Below are 23,525 nucleotides of genomic sequence, written 5' to 3'. Positions count from 1 at the left end.
GTCATATGGTAAAATCACGTCACGTGACAGTCATAGACGACACATAAAATGCCACATGACGAGCATTGGAGCGAACATTCTCTCAAATCCGACATTAATTTTATATATATAAAATAATATAATTTTTCATGGGCCTAAGGAAAAATATCATGGGCCAGCAAATGGACAAAGAAGCCCACTTGGGCATCGAACTCTACAAGAGTCCTTCGACTAAAAAACCCTAGAAGAGCCAAATTAGGGTTCTTGGCCATTCTCAGACACACTCTCTCTCTCTCCATCTCCTCCACCTCCGTTCCCTTTCGTTTGCCGCCGCGCTTCGTGACGTTCCAATGGTGAGTCTCTCTCCCCTTCTCGATCCGAGTTTCAGCGTTGGTCTTTAGGTGTCCGGTTGATCTCATCAAGTTCTTGCCTTTCGTTGCGTCCCTCGGGAAATGCCGGAACCGGAGCAGGCGTCGGAGAGGAAGCTGTCAAACCCCATGAGGGAAATCAAGGTCCAGAAGCTCGTCCTCAACATCTCCGTCGGCGAGAGCGGAGATCGCCTCACCAGGGCCTCCAAGGTAACTTGTCTCATTCCGCGGGCGCACCCGTGTGGGACTTCTGTATCTGTCTATCCGTTGCTGTCTGGTTATGTTGTATCATGAATTCGTCCCTTGCTGATTCGGGTCTCGCCACTTGATGGGGCTCGCAGGTGTTGGAGCAGCTCAGCGGCCAGACCCCTGTTTTCTCCAAAGGTTGTTCCTTTATCCCGATTCGATTCGGCGTCATTTGTTTTCGTGTCTCTGATGTCGATTGTAGGAATTAGGAAAATCCGGGTCCAATGCTGTTTTGTGTTCTGTTTTTTCGGTTAAGAGTTAATGTGTTGAATTCTTCCGCTTGGCTTATCTTGAGCTGGATATTGACTTTGGGAAGGATGTAACAAGAGCTGTTCTAAGTATAGATATTTGGTGGGTGGACGCTAGCTGAAGATGCCCTTGACCAATTAGGAAAAGTCGGGTCGGTTTTACTGTGACTCACTTGGAGTTGGCGGAGGAGAACATTTGTTAAAGACCTTTTATCTAAAGGGTGTCCCCGAGTTTTTTCTTGGTTTTGTTGAGAATCTCTGGAAAGAGAGAAAAAGTTGAGATTTTGCTCCTTACTTTTGATTTCAGTTATAGCTAAGGTTCTGGAGCAGAGAATTAGGAGCTGGTTTCCAAGCACTGATGCAGTTGATTTGCCCCTGATAGATGGCGTGGCTATAAATGTTTGTCTTGATAATACATGTTAATTAACTCAGAAAGTTTTTGATAGCACCTGAGAGTTTTAAAAAATGCTGATGCATGTGCTGAAATGGAGATCACTTGAACTGCAATGGCGGTCCTAAACTCCTTCAGATTGCTCCATTACACTGTTATTGGTGTTATGTCTCTTATGTGTGATCTAGAGGCAGCCCTCTGACCACTGTTTTTTGAGAGTGCAAGAACATTATTACCTTTGCTCTGTTTTTTCCCCAAATGCACATGTTAATGCATACATGTCATATGAAATTAGTGCACATTGCATGCAGTAAGCTACTTGTCCTTTATTGGTACCTTATGAATTGCTTTGTTTGCCTATTGGGAGTTTTCCCCTATGTCATCTAATGTACATTTTCTGTTGTTCGATGTTTTATTCTGTAGCTAGGTACACCGTTCGTTCTTTTGGAATCAGGCGTAATGAGAAGATCGCATGTTATGTCACTGTCAGGGGTGAAAAAGCAATGCAGCTTCTCGAGAGTGGTTTGAAGGTGAAGGAATATGAGCTGCTGCGAAGGAACTTTAGTGACACTGGTTGCTTTGGTTTTGGTATCCAGGAGCACATTGATCTTGGTATTAAGTAAGTCAATCCAACCCACCAAATTTCAATTGGGAATTTCATCTTCATCATCCTCAGAATTGCTGCATTATGTGCGATTAACATCCCAGTGTGCGCTCATGCAAGGAGTGTATAACACATTTCATGAGAAAGTAAATTAGAGTTTGCATAAGGCTTCTATCTCCTTAGTTGTCCTTGTAGTATCCGCAACTCAACAGTCAATTTTAGTCTGCCGGCAGCCAGTCAGTTCATTCAGTCTGTTGAGCACTCTCTACATGCTGCACTTGGTCGAACACTAATTTACCTCTCTAATTTCCTAAATAAGCTACCAAGGAAACCATCAATAACTGCTTTTATATAATGATTACCGGTCCAGACTGTTGCTTCTCAGTGCTTCAACTTTCCAGCATAATCTATTTCATGCCTTGCTTGCTGAACAACTGTGTTTCCTTCTTTCCTAGGTATGACCCTTCGACTGGTATTTATGGAATGGATTTCTATGTTGTGCTGGAACGGCCTGGTTACAGAGTTGGCCGCCGTCGGAGGTGCAAGTCTCGCGTCGGGATCCAGCACAGGGTCACCAAGGAGGATGCCATGAAGTGGTTCCAGGTTAAATACGAAGGTGTTATCCTTAACAAGTCCCAGAATATCACCGGCTAGGCTCTTATAGATTCTAAGAAGTCTGCTCGCTCTCCCTTTATTTGTTCAAGTCGCGAATTAAGATCTGGTCGCCATTTTTGCTCAGGAACAGGTGCTTTTATGTATCAGTTTTGCTTATGAGGAACATGTTTTTGTGCCACCTCTTTCATTGTTTCATGCTCAGTTTCGATGGTCTAGTTTGCGCAAAATTACAACCCGTGGCTTTGGATTAAAAGGCCGAATGAACTAACTTTGCATTGGGACCCTAATCCGACTAATTTCTATTCTACAATTACCCAATTATACCGCACTCTACAAGTCTCGTGTTAACGCTCATTTACTTGATAATTCAAGCTATTTCCTAGCAAGCTAAGCAAGTTTTATGTTAACCATCATTTACTTGATCAATGCGAGCAATCCCTTTGGATGAAGTGAACGAATCTCAACTTCCTCTCTGTCAATGTAAGCTAATGGAGTGGATACGATACGGCATGGCCAAAAGAAGATTATGGGTACTGCACTTGCAACAGATGTACATGCATCCGCGATGAAAAAGTTTAATCCTTTCGTTGGTCGATCGCCCGCCTCCGCACTTAAAATTCGGGAATAAATTCCAGTAAAACATTTTAACGGGCGTGACCGAGAGTTCAATGTCGATTTATTGATTATTACGAATTACATTACTTCTCTGTTTTTTACAGGAACGGGTTGTACTGCTGATGATTAGTTGATGAAAATTCAGATAGAAATTGTGACTTGACTACTCGATTCTTGGCGAACGCTGCTCTTCCCTGTGCAACGGCGCAACGGAGCCCGCCGATTTCCGGCCCACCGGCGTCAACGACGGCCCGGCTCCCCCGACCGCCGCCAGTCCCGCTCAGCGCCAGCGCACAGCAACCGATTGAGGGCCCCCCCCCCCCCCCCCCCCCGCCGTCCGTACAGTCCACGCGCCGCTCCACATGTCGCGCGCGCGTGGCCTTTCCCGCCGCATGAAGTCTCCAACCTGGCATTCCCCGAACGGTCGGCTATATTTATAAACCTTATCCATTTTCTCTCAGTCAGAGAAGCAGAGGAAAAAACTAGAGCGACGGGGCGGTCATCGAAACAAAATCCCCTCTCGAGTCACCCGCGCACGCGCGTGAGGCGACATCGTTATCCGAAACCAATTCCGTCACGTGCCGGAAAAGATCCCAGTTGATCAGAGGAAGTTGACGGGGGGGCTGGCGCGCGTGCTCCTCACGTGACTTCAACGCGCAGTGTTCTGCCACGTTCCCCAAAGTTCTCATTTTTTTTTTCTTTTGAAATATATTATTTATCGCCTGTATAAATTTGACCCCCGCCTGATTATCTCCAAAACTATAGCATCTGAGAATCAGTGAAAAGATTCATCTTTTCTTCTCCTCCTTCCCTTTGGTTCCTTTCCCACAAGAGGACACCACGTTACTGCGGTGTGCGGCCCCAAGATTTTCACCTCGTTTCGCGAGCTCGAGTCATGCATTGGACGTTCTTGATATCGGAGGATATCGCATTGTGAAGGGGGAGAGGAGGAAAGGATCCGGGGCTGTCGTTGGCTTCGAGAACCGAGGTGGGTTGCGCGTGAATTTCCCAAAGCTGTTCCTTCCCCTTTTTCGCTTTTGAATTCCGTACGCTGCCGGTTGTCTTTGCATGACGATCGATGGGATCGCCGTGGATTTCTGTTTCTTGGCAAAGTGGGGGCCCGTTCTTCTGTATACGTTTTTCTCACTGTGAAAATGCAATGCGTGTGGTGGGTGGATTCCGTAGCTTGCGCCGTCGTGCTTGTTTCTATTAAAACGGAGAGATGTTTGATCCTCCGAATCGTGGGTTTCTGCATCCTCATGGATCTGAACTTGATGAACAGGGTCACTGTCTAGCGTGTTCTTGATCTTCCTGTACGTCGACCAGGGGTTTCTAGAATGGATAATGTCGTGCCCGCGTTTGCTGTTTATGTTGATCTAGTGCATTGGTTTTGCGAAATGTTGCTATTTCTAGATTGTATTGGTGTAAGCGAGAAGTTTTTCAATCACCCACTTTGGGTTCTCGTCGCTAGCTTCTTGGCATTTGGTTTGTCGGAGCTTGTGTTGCGCTGGCAGATGTTCAGTAAGCATTTTTGTGAGATGATTTAGGAGTTACGTGTTTTGGTTGCCCAATTTAGCCATGCTCATAAACAATGTTTGACGCGATTTACCTATGTTTGTGTTTTATCATCCGTCTGTCTTGCCAGTCAGGTGAAAAAGATTTGGCTTTAGGCCATTACGTTTGCAATCACCCAACTTCTGATCAGACATTTTCTTTCTTATCATCAGCTGCTTCAGAAAAGGGCGACAAGATGATGTCACGGTCTTATACCAATCTCGTAGATTTAGCTACAGGGAATTTCCCCGCGATGGGAAGGGAAAAGAAGCGGTTTCCACGGGTAATGACGGTTCCCGGGAATATTGCGGAGCTTGATGATGATCAAGCATATAGCGTGACATCTGAAAACCCCTCTTCTGTTTCTTCTGATCGGATGATTATAGTAGCTAACCAGCTTCCGCTGAAAGCAACGCGAAGGCCAGATAACACAGGATGGAGCTTTAGTTGGAACGAGGATTCTTTGCTCCTGCAGCTTAAGCATGGTTTTGCAGATGATATGGAAGTTTTCTATGTCGGTTTGTTGAAAGTCAGTGTCGATCCAAGTGAGCAGGACGATGTTTCTCAGACACTGTTGGAAAAATTCAAATGTGTCCCCACGTTTCTTCCATCTGATATCTTCTCAAAATTCTATGATGGCTTCTGCAAGAGGCAGTTGTGGCCACTCTTTCATTACATGTTGCCGTTCTCAGCAGAACACGGGGACCATTTTGATCGGTCTTCATGGGAAGCCTACATTTCTGCGAATAAGTTGTTTGCCCAAAAAGTGGTTGAGGTGTTAAATCCTGATGATGATTACATCTGGATACATGACTACCATTTGATGGTGCTGCCAACATTCTTGAGAAGGCGATTCAACCGCGTAAGAATGGGGTTTTTCCTTCACAGCCCGTTCCCCTCGTCTGAGATCTATAGGACACTCCCCATGAGGGACGAGATACTGAAGGCCTTACTTAACTCTGATGTGATTGGGTTTCACACCTTCGATTATGCACGGCATTTTCTTTCTTGTTGCAGTAGGATGTTAGGTTTAGAGTACCAATCAAAGAGAGGTTACATAGGACTGGAGTATTATGGGAGGACTATTGGGATCAAGATTATGCCAGTTGGCGTTCATATGGGTCGTATTGAATCATTGATGAAGCAAGCAGAAGAGGAGTATAGGGTAGAGGAGTTGAGACAGAAGTTTAATGGGAAAACAGTTTTGCTTGGCGTTGATGACCTGGATATTTTTAAAGGTGTCGACTTGAAAATTTTGGCAATGGAGCAGATGCTCAAGCAACATCCAAAGTGGAAGGGAAAGGCGGTTTTGATCCAGATTGTTAATCCTGCAAGAGGGAGAGGAATAAACATAGATCAAGTAATGGCTGAAATACAAAAAAATTGCAGGAGGATAAACAAGGAGTATGGCCAACCGGGTTATCAGCCAATCGTCTTTATCGATAGGCCTGTTCTAGCGAGTGAAAGGGTTGCTTACTATAGTATTGCTGAGTGCGTTGTTGTCACAGCTTTAAGGGATGGAATGAACCTCACTCCTTATGAGTATGTCGCATGTAGACAAGGACTGTCTGATGCAGAGTCGTTTTTAAGTTTAGAAGGGCCTAAAAAGAGTATGCTGGTAATATCTGAATTTATCGGTTGCTCTCCGTCACTCAGTGGGGCAATTCGTGTCAATCCATGGAACATTGAAGCCACTGCGGAGGCTATGAATGAGGCCATTGGAGCAAATGTTTCTGAAAAGCAGTTGCGACATGAGAAGCATTATCGGTATGTTAGTAAGCATGATGTGGCTTACTGGTCCCGTAGCTTTTTGCAAGACATGGGGCGGATATGTGCTGAACATTTCAGGAAAAGATGCTGGGGAATTGGCTTTGGCTTCGGGTTCAGAGTTGTGGCACTTGATCCTAATTTCAGAAAGCTTTCAATAGCTACAATACTGTCAGCTTACACTCGGGCAAAAGCGAGGGCCATTTTGTTAGATTATGATGGCACAGTCAAGGCACAAAGCTCTATTATGAAGTCGCCAAGTGAAGACGAGGTATCAATTTTGAATACACTATGTGCTGACCCTAAGAATACAGTCTTTATTGTAAGTGGAAGAACCAAGGAAATCTTGAGCAAGTGGTTCTCTCCTTGTGAAAAGCTCGGTATTGCAGCAGAACATGGGTACTTCGTGAGGTATGTTCCTTGTGTTATTTCTGCTCTGTCTTTTCTCCTCTCATTTGTTACGAATTTACATGCAGAAATTTATGTCCTTATTCTTGTCTTCTGTATATGCTCATGCCAATGCATCGACTGGCATATATACTTCTATATAGTTTTATCTTTCACTTCCAGTGCACAAGTCCAGTACGTGACTTCATACTTCGAAAGTGCAAGCTAACTAGCTGGATCTTACGTATAAACCAGAATGCTATTTTGGTCACTTAACATGCCATATGTACCCAGTGGTGACTGCGCACTATCCCTCCTAATCATGATCCTTCATTGCAAGATGAATGAGACGGATAGAACCATTAGGAGTGTTAGTGACCTGTAATAGGAAGGTATGAATGCATACACGATACTTTCTAGCGTTGTTGATCTGCTCGGAAACTTCTAAAGTAGTTCTTCGTTTCAAGTTTGAATGTTGAAATGCAGGATGAACACTTCCTTCTTTTTGCCACTGGAAGCTTATGGGAAGTGGGCTCTTTCTTAAGTTCCTATTCCCCTTGCCTCCAATCATTTTCTTTCGTTTTCCTTTAAATGTGTTAAACCATGAGTCTTTTATTTAAATTGTTAATCTGCTGCATCGTAGGTGGTCACAGAAAGAAGAGTGGGAAGTCTGTGGACAAACCTCAGATTTTGGGTGGATGCTTATAGCTGAACCTGTAATGCAACTATATACGGAAGCCACCGATGGTTCTTCAATCGAAGCCAAAGAGAGCGCTTTGGTATGGCAATACCGTGATGCAGACCCGGGATTCGGATCCTCTCAAGCGAAGGAAATGTTAGACCATCTCGAGAGTGTTCTAGCAAACGAGCCTGTGTCTGTGAAAAGTGGACATTTCATAGTGGAAGTCAAGCCACAGGTATAATATTGGAATCTAGCTTTAGCTTTCATAGTCGTTTTTCTGTTCCAATTGTTCTTGTTGCCAACAGACCGTCAACTGACAAGCACAAGTGATGATTTATTTTTTTTCTCCTCCTTTGATTTCCAGGGAGCTACTAAGGGTGCTGTAGCTGAAAAGGTATTCACAGCTATGGCTGAGAATGGAAAACAGGCCGACTTTGTTTTGTGCATTGGAGACGATCGATCGGACGAGGATATGTTTGAAATAATCGGCAATGCGGTATCGAGAGATATTCTTTCCTCCAACACCGCGGTGTTTGCTTGTACGGTGGGTCAAAAGCCTAGCAAAGCCAGGTATTACTTAGATGACACATCTGAAGTGAGGAATATGCTAGAGTCTCTTGCCGAAGCTTCTGATCCTTCGCCTACCCAAGAAGAAGAAGAGGAGGAGGAATTGGAGAGCCCTCATTGAGCTTTTTAGGATCTTCGATCGTTTTGCCACGGTTTTTCTTTTTCCTTTTGTAGCTGATTCTTTTCCCTTGCAAGACGAAGCCAGGACAAATAAATTTTCTTCTTGTCCTTTGTAAGAGGAATGCGGTGAAAAACGAAAAAATTTGCAAGAGATTGGACTTGGGTACTTGAACCGAAGGCAAATTACAAGAGAGCTGCGCGTTCATGAACTTGGGTAGGTCTGAGACATGGACTATATCATCATGTTCCAGTGAGAAGCCAATTTTGTTGATCCACCAAACTCTTTTACTTGCTCAGGACCTGCAACGGGGCAACTACCGCAGGTAATGATAACGATTCCATGCTGAAATTGGTGCTCCTTGTTGCTGAAACATGTGGTTAACTGGAGGGAGTGATAGATACTCATGCACTAGAACCACCAAGCTTTTCCGTCACTCTGATCATCACAATTTCTCTAGAAATCGATACTCAATGCGGTCGAGAAAGACCGATCCATCACCGACGTTCAGCTAGTGCCTTGGCAGGGGTTCGGCCATCTCCTCCAGTTCAAGCACCTCGGCGAGGGTGGTGATCATGAGAGGGTCGCGCCTTCTTGGCACAATCTCAATTCTAAAACTTGAATACTCCTTATCCCAAATTCTCACTGTATATTATACGAAAAATTTCTTCCCATTATATTATAAAGACCCATTGGAATCTCATATACCCTTTTAGTTTTGTATTGACTCATGTTAGCAATATAGGATCAAATTTATGCATATGAGGCTGCACGAATAATGTCAAATAAGATCATTCTAATTACATGCCTTGCAAATGGAAGTTTTCTATAGTAATCTATTGCAGTAAATTATCGTGAATTAGGACCCTTTACCGACTTATTCTATCCGACAACCTAAGATTCTTCTGAATCCGAGGCATGGCAGACTTGTTCGGTTTCAGAAGTTTGAACCAATGTTTGTGGATCATATTCCATAAATCCGGAACAAAGTTTCTGTTTGAAAAATGCATTCGATCATGAGAGGGTAGATTTCCCTTGAACAACTGATACAATTATGAGTTGAAATAGTGAGGGACAATTGAATAATGAGTAATCTATTCCAAGAAATGAATGAATAAACAAAATGGATGTTCTACCAGTAATCTCCACATGAGCATTGGCCATTCTTAAAATGATGAAATCTACTCGCATCCCGCACAATAATTTCTCGGTTTTTAATCTCCGATATGTATTTTATTGCTACGTGACAGTCACTGCAGACCCGCAAGTTTTTCATCACTCTGATTGGTGCATCTGTAGCAGTATTCATCAGAGCAAAGGCAATAGCCAACTTCTCACTATGGTGTGCCAAGCTATATTCTTTATCCTCATCATCCATATCTTGCAAAACCGAACCCATATCGGGCACATAACCGCGCAACTTCATCTCCACGGTGAGCTCTTTCAGATACGCATTTATCTCCGTCGAGTATTGATGGGATTTGTCACTCATCACGAACTGATGAACTTGATTCTTGAGCTCCACCCAACTCACCCCCGGTTCCTTCTTCACTTGCTTCTCTCTCATGGATTTTCTGACCTCGGAAACATCTTGCCATCTCTTAGCAGAAGCATGTAAGTTTGAAAGGAGCACGTAAGAAGCTGAATCCTGCGGATCAATCTTAAGAACTTCCTCTGCAGCTCTCCTTGCCATGTCTGCATTCTTGTGGATTTTGCATGCAGATAATAAAGTTTTCCATATTACGGCGTCTGCTTTCAATGGCATGGATCTAATCATCACCTCCGCTTCCTTCAGACAACCTGAACGTCCCAGGAGATCAACCATGCATGTATAATGTTCCAACCGGGGACTCAACCCATGCTTCTCCACCATAGAGTCGAAAAACTTGAGCCCCTCATCCTTCAAGCCACGATGACTGCAAGCATACAGCAAACTCAAATATGTTACATTGTTTACCTCTGCTCCTTCAATCTCCATTTGTTTAAACAACTCAATCGCTCTCTCTCCTCGGCCATGAAACCCATATGCTGCAATCATCGAGCTCCAAAGTACACCATCTGCCTCCGCATCCACGGATTCTGTGAAAGCCTTAAAAGAATCCTCTAAACACCCGCACTTTGAATACATGCTAATCAGAGAACTTACGACGCTAACTGCTGAAGTAGCCCCAGCTTTGATCACTTCCGCATGAATTTGTTGACCCTGGCCTAGTGTTGCCAGATCTGAACACGCAGTAAGCACACTCACGTAAGTGATCCTATCGGGTTTCACAGCTGCTATTCTCATCATATTGTACTGATCTAAAACTCCCTCAGGTGATCCATGTTGGGCTTTCCCTGCAATAAGAGTATTCCAAGCAACCACATTGCGAATCGGCATCGAGCTGATTACCCCTTCGCCTTCTTCCAAGCTTCCGCACTTCATGTACATATGAGCCAATGAGCTCCCAACTACCAAATTGAGTTCAAACCCACTTTTCACTGCGCAAGCATGGATCTGGTGCCCAGCATGCAGAGCTCTCAAACTAGCACAACCCCTGAGAACACTCCCCAAAGCGTACTCATCAAGAAAAAAACCTGCCTCATGCATCTCTTTGAACAAACCCAACCCGTCCTCATTATACTCAAACTTTATAAGACCAGTCACCATTGCATTCCAAGTGGCAACATTTCGCTCATGCATTTCCTCGAACACTTTCCGGGCACCCTCCAAATCACCAATATTCAAGTACCCGTTAATTAGAATGTTACGCGACATGATATTCGCCCAAGGAATGTGATCGAACAACTTCAGAGCAGTCTGCAACTCTCCGCACTTGGAGTACATATTCAGCAAATGATTCGACACGAACCTGTCCGAGCACCCAGAAGTGATCACCAGAGAATGAAGCTGTCGTCCTAAAGGAAGCGAATTTCTGGGCATGCATGCCTGGAGGAGGTGGGAAAACAAACGGGGGTCGGACCATATTTCAGATTTGAAGTTCTGGAAGGCTTCTTTGACGCGTCCGCCCGAGCAAAGAGCCACGAACTCCGCGGCCGATGGAGCGCAGTTTGTGAGCTCGAAAGTGTTCGACGACAAAAAGCGCGAGCTTGGGACTCTCCCGATGTCAAGTGAGAAGGGAAACGAGCTAAAGAATTTTCCCATACATCTTGGTGGCATCGAGGAGCCACCTACGTATGTCCTGTCGCAGGAAGACAAGGATCGCTCGCTTGGTCGTGTGTTTCGCTTTCAGCGCGCTTTTCTTACGAGCTTCTAACATCTAAATGTGTTCAAATTGAACTTGACGGCGTTTTGGTCGGAGTACTTGAAGTGGGTGTGGACGTGGAAACAGCACGACCCTGATAGGGATGTTGTTTTAGTACTTTTTTTTTTGGGTCAGAATTGTTAAGCACTTTGTATGAAGAAAAACCATGTTAAGAAGTGTTCCGTAGCACTGCCTAACCATATGTCGGTAATATCAGTACATTGAAAACATATATTGTGAAAGAAAACGTGTAATTTGAAGCCGAAGGACCCCTCAAAACAAAGGTTGTGCCGTCCTCATTATAAAGATTATGTTGACACGACAAGCGTCTGGGATCTTGTCAAGAGTCCGCGAGCAAACGAAGTAGAGAACTTCGATGTTAAGTAGCTAGGTTCCCGCCTCGGTAGTGAGGCGTCACCAAGAGAGACTTGATCATTTTTCACAAGAGATGTGCAACATCATTCAAACGATTCACTGCGTTTTTCCGAAAAAGCTCCACCTAACCAGATGAAAAAAATACACATGTATACAATGGTTCATGGAATCCTATATCACAGGTAAGCTGTTCATATCTGATGCTAGAGTATACAGGTACTTAACAGATAACAACAGCTCAACACATGAATCTTCTGTTGTCTTAAGCGCCAAGGTCACGAGCCATGCACCAATCAGTTGAAGATGTATGACCAAGTGTGGAGGCAGGAAACTGACTTATGCTACTTTATACAGAGACACGAGATGGAACTGAAGGAGGAGCCCGGTTCTCAACAGGGATTTCAACAAACTCTGAGAGGATAGCACGGAACTCATCCCCGGTCATTGTTTCTTTCTCAAGGAGGACTTCCACAATCTTGTCTATGGCCTCCCGGTTATTCCTAATGTGCCTCAGTGCAATTTCATATGCACTATCTGAAAGTCTCTTCACAGCAGCATCAATGTCTTCCGCAAGCTTTTCTGACATTGAATTCCTGGCCATCATCCTCATGATGACATCACCACTCTGTGATGCGTCCATGAGCGACCATGGGCCAATGTCAGACATGCCAAATGTGGTCACCATCTGCATATGAATTAAATTCCAGTTCAATGTCACTTTCAACTAACTGAGCGTTTTACTTTTTAAGGGAGGGAAGAACTGGCGATAAAGGTAGCTTTGAGTTGTGGTTCGACAATAATTAGAGCATGAAAACTGTGAAAATGACCTAAATGGAAGGTCCTCACAAGTAAGTGGGCAAAGTCTTCTGCTTTAATTCGTAAGGGACTTTGGAGCAACTTATAAATTTTAAAGACTAAATTGGAAGGCCAGTCCCCTTGACCCTTCAGAAACTGTTATTTTATCAAAACTTGAAAGGACTAACATGGATATTTATTGGCATTTCAAAAGGAAGTGTAAATGAAATGGTGAGTTGCTCAAATCACCTGTTTTGCCAAGCCAGTGATCTGCTGCAAATCGCCTGCTGCACCGGTAGTAACCTCAGGCTCCCCAAAAATCACTTCCTCAGCTGCTCTGCCACCCAATCCACCAACAATTCTTGCAAAGAGTTGCTGCTTAGAAATCAAGGTTGGGTCATCAGAAGGAATGAACCAGGTAAGACCTCGTGCCTGACCACGTGGTACCAGGGTGACCTTTTGAACTGCATCATGCCCTGGGGTCAAAGTACTGAAAAGAAAGAGACAGCAAAGATATTAGCCAAACAAGCTGAGCTCCTTTGATATGTAGTCACAGAAATTTACATGTACACAAATATTGATACATGCATTTAGTGCAAGCCCAACTACATAGGTGACTCAAAAACCCTATTGACATTTCTGAAATATCATCGACAATTGAGCATCACTGCATGTCAATGAAAGCAAATTATAACAATATTTCAGTGATCTAAATAAACGAAAGTCAAATGCGCACTGAAATTTAAATATCATAAACAGGAGATACTCATGCAAAAAATTTGCCCAATAGAAGATGGGAAGAATCAGAAAAAAGATTAGTTGCTGGCATTCTCACTTACCCACAAATGGCATGACCAACTTCATGGTATGCCACCAGACTCTTACTCTTTCCATCGGTCATCACGGTTCCTTCCATTCCAGCAACAATCCTGTCAATTGAATCATCAACCTCCTTAGAAGAGATTGCTGTCTTCCCACGACGGCCAGCCAATATAGCAGCCTCATTCAAGAGGTTGGCAAGATCCGCTCCGCTAAATCCAGGAGTTCTCATAGCTATAACCTCTAGAGATACGTCTACATCAAACTTCTTATTGCTGCCATGCACCTTCAAAATTTCTGTTCTACCCCGGATATCAGGAACATCAACAGTTACCTACATCAATACTATAAGTAAGCATATGCACCACAAGACTGACTGTTCCACCAACACTATCAAGACTCACTACCTGAGAATAAAACATACATACCTGTCTGTCAAATCTTCCAGGCCTAAGCAAAGCAGAGTCTAGAATGTCTGCACGGTTAGTTGCCGCAACAACAATGATACCCGTATTTCCTTCAAAACCATCCATTTCTGTCAACAGCTGATTAAGGGTCTGCTCCCTTTCATCGTTTCCTCCTCCAATTCCAGTTCCTCTCTGCCGGCCCACGGCATCAATTTCATCAACGAACACAATGCAGGGAGCATTCTCTTTGGCCTTCTTGAAAAGATCACGAACTCTGGAAGCACCAACACCAACGAACATCTCAACAAACTCAGAACCTGAAATGGAGAAAAATGGAACACCTGCTTCACCAGCAATGGCCTTGGCAAGCAGCGTTTTTCCAGTTCCTGGAGGACCAATTAGAAGGACACCCTTAGGGATACGAGCCCCAACTGCAGTAAACCTCTCAGGTTTCTTTAGAAACTCCACCACTTCCATGAAGTCCTGCTTGGCCTCATCAACACCAGCAACATCATCAAATGTCACGCCGGTGTTAGGTTCCATCTGGAACTTGGCTTTGGATTGACCAAATGCGAGAGGAAAGCCAGGCCCACCAGGCCCACCCATTCCTCCAGAGGAGCGTCTCGATAGAAGAAATAAACCACCAATCAGGATCAATGGGAAGGCCAGATTTCCTATCAAGTTAAATAGTAAAGAGCCTGAGTCCTCTTGGGCATTATGGGCTGCAAAATCAATGTTCTTCTCTCTGAACTTCTGAAGGAGCTCTTGGCTCAGTCCGGGGAGCTGCACACGGACTCGTTGGACCCTGTTACCCAACTCAGGAGAAACCGCCTCGACAATAGCTATGGTCCCATTTTCAAATAAATCTACCTTTTTCACCCTGTCCTTATCCAGATATTCCAAAAACCTGGAGTAAGACATTCTTGAAGAAGAAACACCTTGCTCATCAGCCAAAGCTTTCCCACCACTCAAAAGTGCAGGTGCTGTTAGTCCCATATTTCCTAGCAACTTCAGAAACTTCCTCCTGCCTCCATGTTGCTGGTCCAAAGATGCTTTTACCAAAACAGCTTTTGCCTCCTTTCTCCACAATGGAAGGGAAGACGAAGGGAGTATCCGCCGACCATAGAAGTCCTTGGTCAAATTTGACTTAGTACCGCTGGTGGTTAGACTGTTAGCCACAAGGCACGACATCGATGAAGCCATCCGACTATATTCTGTTTGCATGAAATGAAAATGTAAATTGACCAAATTATAATAGAGCGAAAAATCGCACAACGGTAGGATTCATAAGTTGGTGAGTACACCACATCCAGGAAGAATCTATCTCACAAGTATCCTCAATTAGATTTAAAATGATGTAAGCATCTCACTATTCGAAGTGCGATTACCAATGAGGAGCTCAACATATGCAGGCAGTGGTACAATCCCCAATCAAGCACCACAAAACTGATCTCAGATCACTCCCAGTAAATGCGAATCAAGACTCGTGCACAAGGTGAAAAGAGCGAATCTTGTCAAACGAGTTACCTTTCGCATTACCAGTAAATGCGCAGTACTGTTTGAAGTCCTAATCTAGCTGAAAATTACCAGCTTAACGAACGGTTCCTTTAAATTCAGTTCCGGCATCAAGCTTGCAGAACAACTCGCAAGGTGAACAAACTCCAATGAAATCAAACAAAAAGAGAAAAATCCAAACTCGACGAAAAAATCGAGTTTTCCAAATTGAAAGGAACGGCGAAGAGAGAATTCGAGCTGAATTCAGACGTAGCTCATGAGTGAAGAGGAAAAGCTCTAATCAGCCGCACTTGAAAACCGCTTTCGTATTTACCCAAGCCCACCTGAAATCTCCAACTCTCTCAAAATTCAATCTTTATCTTGATGACGATAAACAGCAACAACAAAACGCAACCACAAGCAAAACCAAAACGACCCACGAGCTCAGGTCCGCTCAGCACCTTCTGCCACTCCAGACGATCATGCACGACCATCGTCGAGCGAGCGAACGAGCGATACCCATCGTTGCAATTCAAGATGCGAACCGAAACAGCATAGAGAGCATGGGCCTTACCTCGAGCAGCAGAGGATGATTTTGCGGTCGAACGGAGGGAGCAGAGACGAGCTCGCTCTCTGTCTATGCCGAGGAAGAGGAGAAGAAGGAGAAGGAGGAGAAGAAGAAGAGGGAGTGTCAATTTTTAGAGGGAGTGGATGTGGTTCGGGAACGGAATACGTGGCTCTTCCGCAATGGCTGCTTCCTCTTCTTCGTCTCCTTGTTCCCAGATTTTTCCCTCATTTTTTTTCCTTCGATAATTTGCTTGCTCCAAGATTTTTTTTTGGCTCTTCATTTTATCAATACATTATTAACAAATCACAATTTTCAATAGGTCCACGACATGGGCTATGATCGATTTTAAACCGCTCGGTGCAATTACGCATTTCCACATGTTCCGTTTCTACGTCAAAATACTATAATCTATTTTCTTTTATCTCGATCGTCGTCTGAATTGCTATGTTCGATTTTAATTACCTGCATTGATTAAACGTAGTTTAATAAAAAATCGTTTCTTTTTTATATTATACTTTCTCTTTGGTCGAGCTATGGGAAAGTGAGATTCTTTTCCTCTTCATCCTTTTGACTGGTGAGGAAAATTGGAATTGCACTTTGGGCCTCATGTTTCGAACCTTTTGCTTGGATGGGAATCGAAAGTGCAAGCTACCGTGCGCATGACTCGTGGAGCCTATATGGACACCGTGTCATGATACCCATGATGAGCAGTCATTTGTCTTTAGCTGCACAATTTGGTGGATAGTGACATTTTCCTTGATCTTCATGTAATGTACCGAGTTCAAAGCTACGTATGTTTCCTCTTTCAATGAGGAATCATCAATTTCTGCAACATTAATTCATGTTACAAAGAACAAATGACCGGTGACCACAACAACAGTTGTAGTTGATCTTGAAAAGCTTTGTCCGGACGGGTTGTGAAAGCAATTGTTCGTCGAAGAAAGTTGCTCACCAGTTTAAACGGAAGTCCGGAAAGAAAGACGAAATTATCTCGAATTTTGAGTTACAACTATTCGGCGATTCCTTTTAAGAAAAAAATTTAATATTCATGGACAAGATGTTGATGAAATGACGATATCAAAATCTTATGAACATGCAAATACTTGGCCCATTTCAAGCATCAAGTTCCTCGTATTAGTCATGAGCTCGAAATCATTTCATCCCAATTCATGAACTCCACAACCAGTAAATCTGAGCGAGGATATAAAGGCGCTGTCCGTGATATAGCCGCGACGTCTCACGTATGAATACATAGAAAGTGCATAAGAGCTATGTTTATATGACTGCATTACTTCGTATGCATCAAATTGGTGTGCTGAGCTTTCTCCTCCATCCTTATTACCGGAACAATGTTTCAGGCACATAAAACATTGTCTCCCAGGGTTGGATTGCTGCCGGTGCAATAGGCGGTTGAGTTTGCCTCTTCTGTTCATAGAGTGAAAATCGGCAAACGGGGCACTGACCGTGACCCTGCAACCACGGCACGATGCAGTCCTCATGGAACATATGGTTGCAAGGAGTGACCATCACCTCTTGCATAGGCTCAAAGTCGTCTAAGCATATCGCGCATCTCTTGCCGTCGTCGTCGTCGTAGTGCCTGTTCTGATCTCCGAGACCGTTCCTAGTGTTTTCCCGATAGTATAGGCTCAATCTCCTAAAGAGCCTCTTTGGCCCGGGGTTGTAAATCTCCTTCTTGAGCTTGCTTAAGACCTCCTTCTGTTCATTGCCCGTCGACATGGAGTGTCGCTCAGACAAGACCTGGGCGTTAGGTTGCCCGATGGATCTCGGAAGAGGCTCGTGGACGATCACTCTGGGCCTCGCGTAGGCATTCTCGAGGAGTATAAGGGGCGAGATGGGTGTTGTGAAGCTGCATACGAAGCCCACATTTCGGAATTGTCAACAAATCACAGCTCTAAGGATCACATGTCCCTAATGCTCGACGACGACAAAGGAAACGTGATCGAATTGAATTCGAAAGGTTAGTATTTGTTTTGACGGAGCACGATCTGGTATGCAAAGGAAAATGTATCTCTGTCATCATAATCATGATAATCACTTCATAGATGCCAAAGCTAAGATGACCTATGGATTCTCCTGGTGTGCTTACCCAGCTAAACTAGAAGGAGTTGGCCGTGACATCACTCTTTCCGGGACAAACGACCGAGTCCGCGGTTGCCCCTGCATATTTCAGCACGCAAAAGACTATGAAAAGCACGAACACAACTCATCTTCAAGCCTGTCTCAGGCATCTACCCAAACAATAGTTGTGTGTGGCTTCAAAACACCCCGTTCTATGGGCACGAAGCTGGTGTACCCCTTAGTTTTTTTTACTTACTGGTGAAGTCGCTCGATACGAAACAGCCCGTGGAAGTGCAGCCGGACTCGTAAGAACAAAATCGAAGAAGTCGTCCCATGGAGACGGCTCAGGATCCGGCACCGGAGGGAAATTACTTGCCCTGCCGCTCATGGCATCCGCCGACCGTCGTTCACGGCGGACTTCGATGATCCTTTGCTTGCTCACTTCACATTTGCGTGCGCGAAAGTTTATAGCTTTTGCATTCGAAGCCGTGTCCGAATGCGATGGATAGAAGCTTGAGGGAATAAGTACGCAGTATTTGCTTTTGCCATCGTCAACTTTATGTCTGTGTCTAGTGCAAAAGAGCGAAGTGATTCTGTTTGCCTCCGCCATTTTGATGCTCTGCTTTTTTTTCTTCCTCGGGTGTAGCTGGTGCTTTGAAGATAAAGAAGATGCAGCCAATATGAAGTAAAGAATATGTTCTAGTTTTTTTTTTTTTGTGGGGGAAAAAGGGGAAAGAGCAGGAGGAAGAATCGGATTCAATCTCTGCCCAGCCATGTCGCACGTCAACTCTCGCGAGCTTGCGGCATAAGTTAGTGGTGTCAGCAACTTCGCCGACGTTGCGGCTTCATCAGGAACCTCCTCCTTGGCTTGACAGTAGATGGATGTAAGTAAGGCATTTTTCTTAACTCGAAGGACTTCCCATCTCTGTGATGTCTTCACTGAATTGTTTATATTTTGCTCGAGAAGATAATTAAGATGTCTCCTTTGATACACATGCTATGACTAGAGCAACACTACCATCTCCAGGAATTCAATTGTGTTTTTGCATGATTGCAAAAATTAAACCATAAATTCCAACCCGGACTGATTCCGATCTTGGCTGGACGGATCCCTTAATAGTTCTGAGCTTCATTCACTGAAAGTTCACTACTTTTTGGTTAGTGCCTCGCACAAAACATACTCATTTCTCAACTTAATGAGTTTCCTTATCTCCACTTGGTTACTTCTGTCATCGTCTGCATAACGTATAATCTGAAGGCAGAAGCTCATATAACAACTCGTCAGCCCTTGACGACTCCTCGTTAACAACTGGTCATTTTTTTACTATGTCTGAGGGTCTGTTATGATCACCTGAATAACGATGTGCTCCATACTGTGCTTTAATCAATCTTCACCTTGTATGTCGGTTATGCTTCTTTTCGAGTGGTCTAACAATGTAGATCCTGCAGTTGTAATCCAGCCTCTCTAAGCTCGGGATAGTCTTCATTCCTCTCTCCAACTGAGAGTAAAATCATCTTCCTTCTGGCAAATCCCTTCCTCTGGCGAAACTTACATACACCATTCTAGCCAAATTTACCTATTTTTCTTCTGGAATTGAAATTATTAATGTGGTACATCTCTGAAGTTCGGTGCTGTAGCAATTTTTACTAGTAACCCATTTTATAAACAGTTTCAGATCCATCCCAGGCAGACTTCTCCTTACTCAAATTATGGTGTTCAAAATGTTAATGAGTATGCGTTACACATCTTGATTTAGAGATAGGATCTTTCTTTCTTTTAGGGGAACGTTTTGCTTATTGGACAACGTGTTAGTTTACGGGAATTGGAATAGAAATACTTGCAGTTTATGTCTCTGAGTAATATTACGCTATCTTTGATACGAATGGGGCCTGGAAACACTTCAAACAGGGGACAGATCTGTGTGGGGTCAACCTGCTCCTTTGTTTGGAAATGAGAAATATCATGTACCATAGTCATGACAGCAGGAAATGATTGGCGATTAACGAAAGATATCTTACAACAAAGGTTGCTTAGATGTCCATTCTGTGTTTGGATCGCAACTAGAAAGAGTGATGGAATTTAGCATTGTCTACTGCAAACTGATTTATGTTTGGAATCTTTATTTGTACCATGACCTTTCAACCAATTAAACGAAAATCACAAGCGACTTAGAATTACATTAAAATTATTGGATCATAAGTACGACTACTAGACAACAAATTTATATGGCAGAAACGCCAAAAGAAGTCACCCCATCAAAGCATCGGAGTTTATGTCCAAAGCTAGTTTTGTTCACCTAGGACCTGATAACTGTGAGGGCAATAGCCGAGTAGCATCATCAACACCATGATCGCTGTGACCGGAAGGACCTGAGAAGCTGTATCTCAATCCATCTTCTATATCAGCTGAGCCCTCCAAGCATTTAACCACTTGCGACATGGGGGGCCTCTTGCTACTATCATCTTGCAAACACCATGCTGCGATTTTCATCATCTTGACAGCTTCTTGGCCGTGTAGTTGCATGTCACCACTGGACTTATCAACCATGTCCAGTAGTTGTTCTTGTTCTGCTTTGCACTTGAAAAGGGTCAACATATGCACTTCAGCACTGTGCAAAGAGCGGTCCACATTTTTCCTCCCACATAGGACTTCTAACATGACAATGCCAAAACTATACACATCTACCTTTTCCGTGATAACAGAGCTTAACCACTCTGGAGCAAGGTAACCTGGTGTTCCTCGCAAGGTCGTCATGACATGGCTTTGGTCCTTATCAATTAGCTTGGACAACCCAAAATCAGCAAGCTTCGCATTGAAATGTTCATCCAAAAGTATATTTTGGGGTTTGATGTCTAAGTGAATTATTTTTTGATGGCATTCCTCATGGAGATAGGCTAGTCCTTTGGCAATGTCGAGGATAATCTTTCTCCTCACTTGCCAACAGACGTCAAACTCTCGATCATTATGGAAGATCCATTTATCAAGAGAACCATTGCACATGTACTCGTAGACTAAAAGCCTATGCGATTTTTCAGCACAAAACCCAAGTAGTCTTACCAGATTGACATGATGGATAGTGCTGATGGTTCCGGCCTCGGCCAAGAATGACTTCTTTATTTGACCAAAACCATCAAGGCGCTTGACTGCAATCCTAACACCGCTGGGTAAAGTTCCTAGAAACACCGAGCCAAATCCTCCTTCCCCAAGCTTGATGTTGAAATCTCCAGTCATGGCCTTCAAGTCCTCGTAAGGGAATCTAGTTATCTGAAGCCATGGTAAGTCTGGATCATCATCTTCGACATCTTTTCTTCTCACCTTACTTAAAATATACACCCCAAATATGCTTATTAAAAATATCGAAACTGCTCCAACAGTAGTCCCTTGGATTAACAATGTTCGTCCCCTTCTCTTTCTTCCAAAGATTGATGATGGCGTCGATCTGTTTGTACTATTGTTGACTTTGATAAATGCTAAGGTGGAGTAGTATCCGGTAGGGTCGTCCATAAGGGAAAATGGCTCTGATAATAAATAGCAGTCCCTACCAGAGAAAATGGTTCGGGTACGAAATAGTGCAATAGTGCACGAGCACCCCTTCCTCAAACACGCTTCCTTGCAACTCTCTGCAGTTGTGTTTGAGATGTCAGCACTAACATAATTGTTCACCAGAGCATAGTAGGTGATATTCTCAACTGCTACGAAAGTGTCATTCTGTGAATCACAAGAGATCGGTGAGCTGGGATGGCAACCGGAAGACGGATCTCTCTCTTCAATTTGCTTTGTCTCGCTTGGACACTGACACTGAAGGCCACCTGAACAAATGCCATACCTACCACATACAAGTGGATAATTGCAAATTTGATTCTTCAGAAGATCCATCCGGTTCCAAGCATTGGAGTGTTCATCAAGAACATAATGCGTCAAATGCCCATTCACTTCCAGACGGATAAACTGAGCTGAGGATGTAAGAGGCAATTCAAACTCACCGAAGGTTCCATTCTTGTAAAGTGCTCCAACCTGTCCATCGTCGCTCTTCATTTTGCTTACATTGCTCGTTCTGTAGTAAATTTGGGGAGAATAGGCTGCCCTTACAGATGCGACAAAGCCTATCTTATGATCAGTGGAAAACGTGTAGACCCACCTTGTCCCATCCGGCGCCCCTGATGTCGCTGTTAGTTTTATGCCGGGACGTAGCTCCTGTCCAGGAATAATTCCGTCTGCAGGGTGATCGAAAGACTGCCAAACAATGGCATCATTTCTGTCGTAGAGCACGAGATTTCCGACTTCAGTCAAGTTAAAGCCTATGACTGACTTGCCAGCGGTATTTGTGGACCACTTTTTATTTCCATCGTCACCCAGTAAAACTAAATCGCCGTCCTGGGTGAGTAGCAATTGGGCAGTGTCGTTCATGGGTTCCGGACTGACCCAATAAACTAACCCTGGAATGATGTTTTCCATGTCCTGTCTCCGTTGGAAAATAAACAGGCCAAAATAGCAGCTACTGCCATTAACGCAACCGAAGCCATATGAGAAACTTGGTCCTGAGTTTAGCCTGGAAAGCACGACCTTGAAACCGGTATTGAGATAGGTTAGACTGAAGTCGAAAGGTTTGCTGGCGGTCCACGCGGCGGGAACACTGACCGATGAAGGTCCATTCATGAATTTGGCGATAGTTAGTGGCGGAAGTAGTAGAAGGAGGGGGAGGAGGAGGAGGCTCGGAAGAGGAGCGGGGAAACAAGAAGGGATTATCCGACCAGGGAGGACCATTGAGTTGTGTGCAAGAAAGGTGATGAGGCGTTTCGAGTGGCAACTAGAAGAAGGAATGCCTCTATTACTAGAGAGATCTGCGAATGACGATGCCTTTTTATAAACAAGAGGTCTCTTTCCTGTTGACCACTCCTGCTTTCTACCGTGAAAAATCTCTCTTACTTCCTTATTTTTCATTTGTGATCATTTTCCATGAAAGTAACTACTTCCGGAGAATGATACAAGAGGATCACTAATAAATAAATAAATAAATAAATACATAAAAATGAAAAGACGCTTGCTGAATGCAGGAGTATTGAGAACATTGATAAGATATGCAAGTGCTCTATTTACAAATTATTCGTTGATTAATTTATGAGTTCAAATGCGCATAAAGTTAATCCCGAGGAGGTAATAAGATGTTATTTGGAAAGTTTAAACACAACAACGGAGAGTTAATTTTCATGGATAGAGAGCAATTTTTTGTTGGATTTGAAGAATAAACATAACAGAAAGAAAATCATGGGCAGCGAGATTAAGCTGATTTTTGAAATCATGCGAAAATAAGTATTAACCGTTTCTGGTACTCCTAAAATAAAAATAATCAATCAATAACATTATCTTTCACCAAAATCATTTGCATTATGAACGTTAATAAGCAATACTGGATATGATATAAGAAAATGCTAGTTGAATTAAAAAAAATTAAAAATCTTTTAATTTGTTGGCAAAATAAAGATCATTCCAAGTCTTATTCGGCTCTTTTACTACATCGACTGTTCTATTTACCATAGACCAGCTCTATCTCCATGACGAGCTTTTTGACGAAAGTTAAAGATGGTCGTTAGGTCCTGATTT

General features: G+C 43.7%; 6 protein-coding genes across 7 annotated transcripts; 2 read left to right on the top strand and 4 right to left on the bottom strand.

The window, feature by feature from the left end:
* The first annotated feature begins 213 nt into the window (after positions 1 to 213).
* Positions 214 to 2,629, top strand: LOC115682743 (60S ribosomal protein L11-1). Its single transcript, XM_030607061.2, has 5 exons — positions 214 to 332; positions 450 to 557; positions 689 to 731; positions 1,656 to 1,851; positions 2,292 to 2,629. The coding sequence occupies exons 1-5, from the start codon at positions 330 to 332 to the stop codon at positions 2,488 to 2,490; spliced, it is 549 nt and encodes a 182-aa protein (XP_030462921.1). The 5' UTR covers positions 214 to 329; the 3' UTR covers positions 2,491 to 2,629.
* Positions 2,630 to 3,536: 907 nt separating this feature from the next.
* On the top strand, positions 3,537 to 8,315 carry LOC115682816 (probable alpha,alpha-trehalose-phosphate synthase [UDP-forming] 7). 2 transcript variants are annotated; one of them, XM_030607165.2, is made up of 4 exons: positions 3,537 to 4,054; positions 4,794 to 6,798; positions 7,418 to 7,691; positions 7,821 to 8,315. In XM_030607165.2, the coding sequence occupies exons 2-4, from the start codon at positions 4,817 to 4,819 to the stop codon at positions 8,142 to 8,144; spliced, it is 2,580 nt and encodes an 859-aa protein (XP_030463025.2). In that variant the 5' UTR covers positions 3,537 to 4,054; positions 4,794 to 4,816; the 3' UTR covers positions 8,145 to 8,315. The 2 variants fall into 2 exon arrangements, with proteins under 2 accessions (XP_030463025.2, XP_056177545.1); XM_056321570.1 differs by lacking the exon at positions 7,821 to 8,315 and having other exon boundaries at positions 7,428 to 7,630.
* Positions 8,316 to 9,219: 904 nt separating this feature from the next.
* LOC115682677 (pentatricopeptide repeat-containing protein At2g41080) lies at positions 9,220 to 11,489 on the bottom strand. Its single transcript, XM_030606971.2, has one exon. The coding sequence runs from the start codon at positions 11,299 to 11,301 to the stop codon at positions 9,274 to 9,276; it is 2,028 nt and encodes a 675-aa protein (XP_030462831.2). The 5' UTR covers positions 11,302 to 11,489; the 3' UTR covers positions 9,220 to 9,273.
* A 432-nt stretch (positions 11,490 to 11,921) lies between these two features.
* Positions 11,922 to 16,009, bottom strand: LOC115682733 (ATP-dependent zinc metalloprotease FTSH 2, chloroplastic). Its single transcript, XM_030607048.2, has 5 exons — positions 15,851 to 16,009; positions 13,804 to 14,996; positions 13,396 to 13,709; positions 12,806 to 13,046; positions 11,922 to 12,446 (listed from the first exon to the last, which is right to left on the bottom strand). The coding sequence occupies exons 2-5, from the start codon at positions 14,983 to 14,985 to the stop codon at positions 12,108 to 12,110; spliced, it is 2,076 nt and encodes a 691-aa protein (XP_030462908.1). The 5' UTR covers positions 14,986 to 14,996; positions 15,851 to 16,009; the 3' UTR covers positions 11,922 to 12,107.
* A 990-nt stretch (positions 16,010 to 16,999) lies between these two features.
* Positions 17,000 to 18,548, bottom strand: LOC115682671 (E3 ubiquitin-protein ligase RING1-like). Its single transcript, XM_030606964.2, has 3 exons — positions 18,180 to 18,548; positions 17,952 to 18,022; positions 17,000 to 17,711 (listed from the first exon to the last, which is right to left on the bottom strand). Exons 1-3 carry the CDS (start codon positions 18,531 to 18,533, stop codon positions 17,183 to 17,185), a joined length of 954 nt encoding a protein of 317 aa, XP_030462824.2. The 5' UTR covers positions 18,534 to 18,548; the 3' UTR covers positions 17,000 to 17,182.
* A 1,376-nt stretch (positions 18,549 to 19,924) lies between these two features.
* LOC115665568 (G-type lectin S-receptor-like serine/threonine-protein kinase SD2-5) lies at positions 19,925 to 22,745 on the bottom strand. The gene has a single exon (XM_030587430.2). The coding sequence runs from the start codon at positions 22,686 to 22,688 to the stop codon at positions 20,217 to 20,219; it is 2,472 nt and encodes an 823-aa protein (XP_030443290.2). The 5' UTR covers positions 22,689 to 22,745; the 3' UTR covers positions 19,925 to 20,216.
* Positions 22,746 to 23,525: the final 780 nt, after the last annotated feature.

This window comes from Syzygium oleosum, unplaced genomic scaffold, assembly GCF_021117445.2.
Source record: "Syzygium oleosum isolate NSW1041296 unplaced genomic scaffold, Sole_v2.1 Sole_v2.23, whole genome shotgun sequence".
In the NCBI taxonomy this organism is placed as follows: domain Eukaryota; kingdom Viridiplantae; phylum Streptophyta; class Magnoliopsida; order Myrtales; family Myrtaceae; genus Syzygium; species Syzygium oleosum.
The sequence above is the reverse complement of the archived record's forward strand: the minus strand, read 5'-3'. Positions and strand labels throughout refer to the sequence as shown.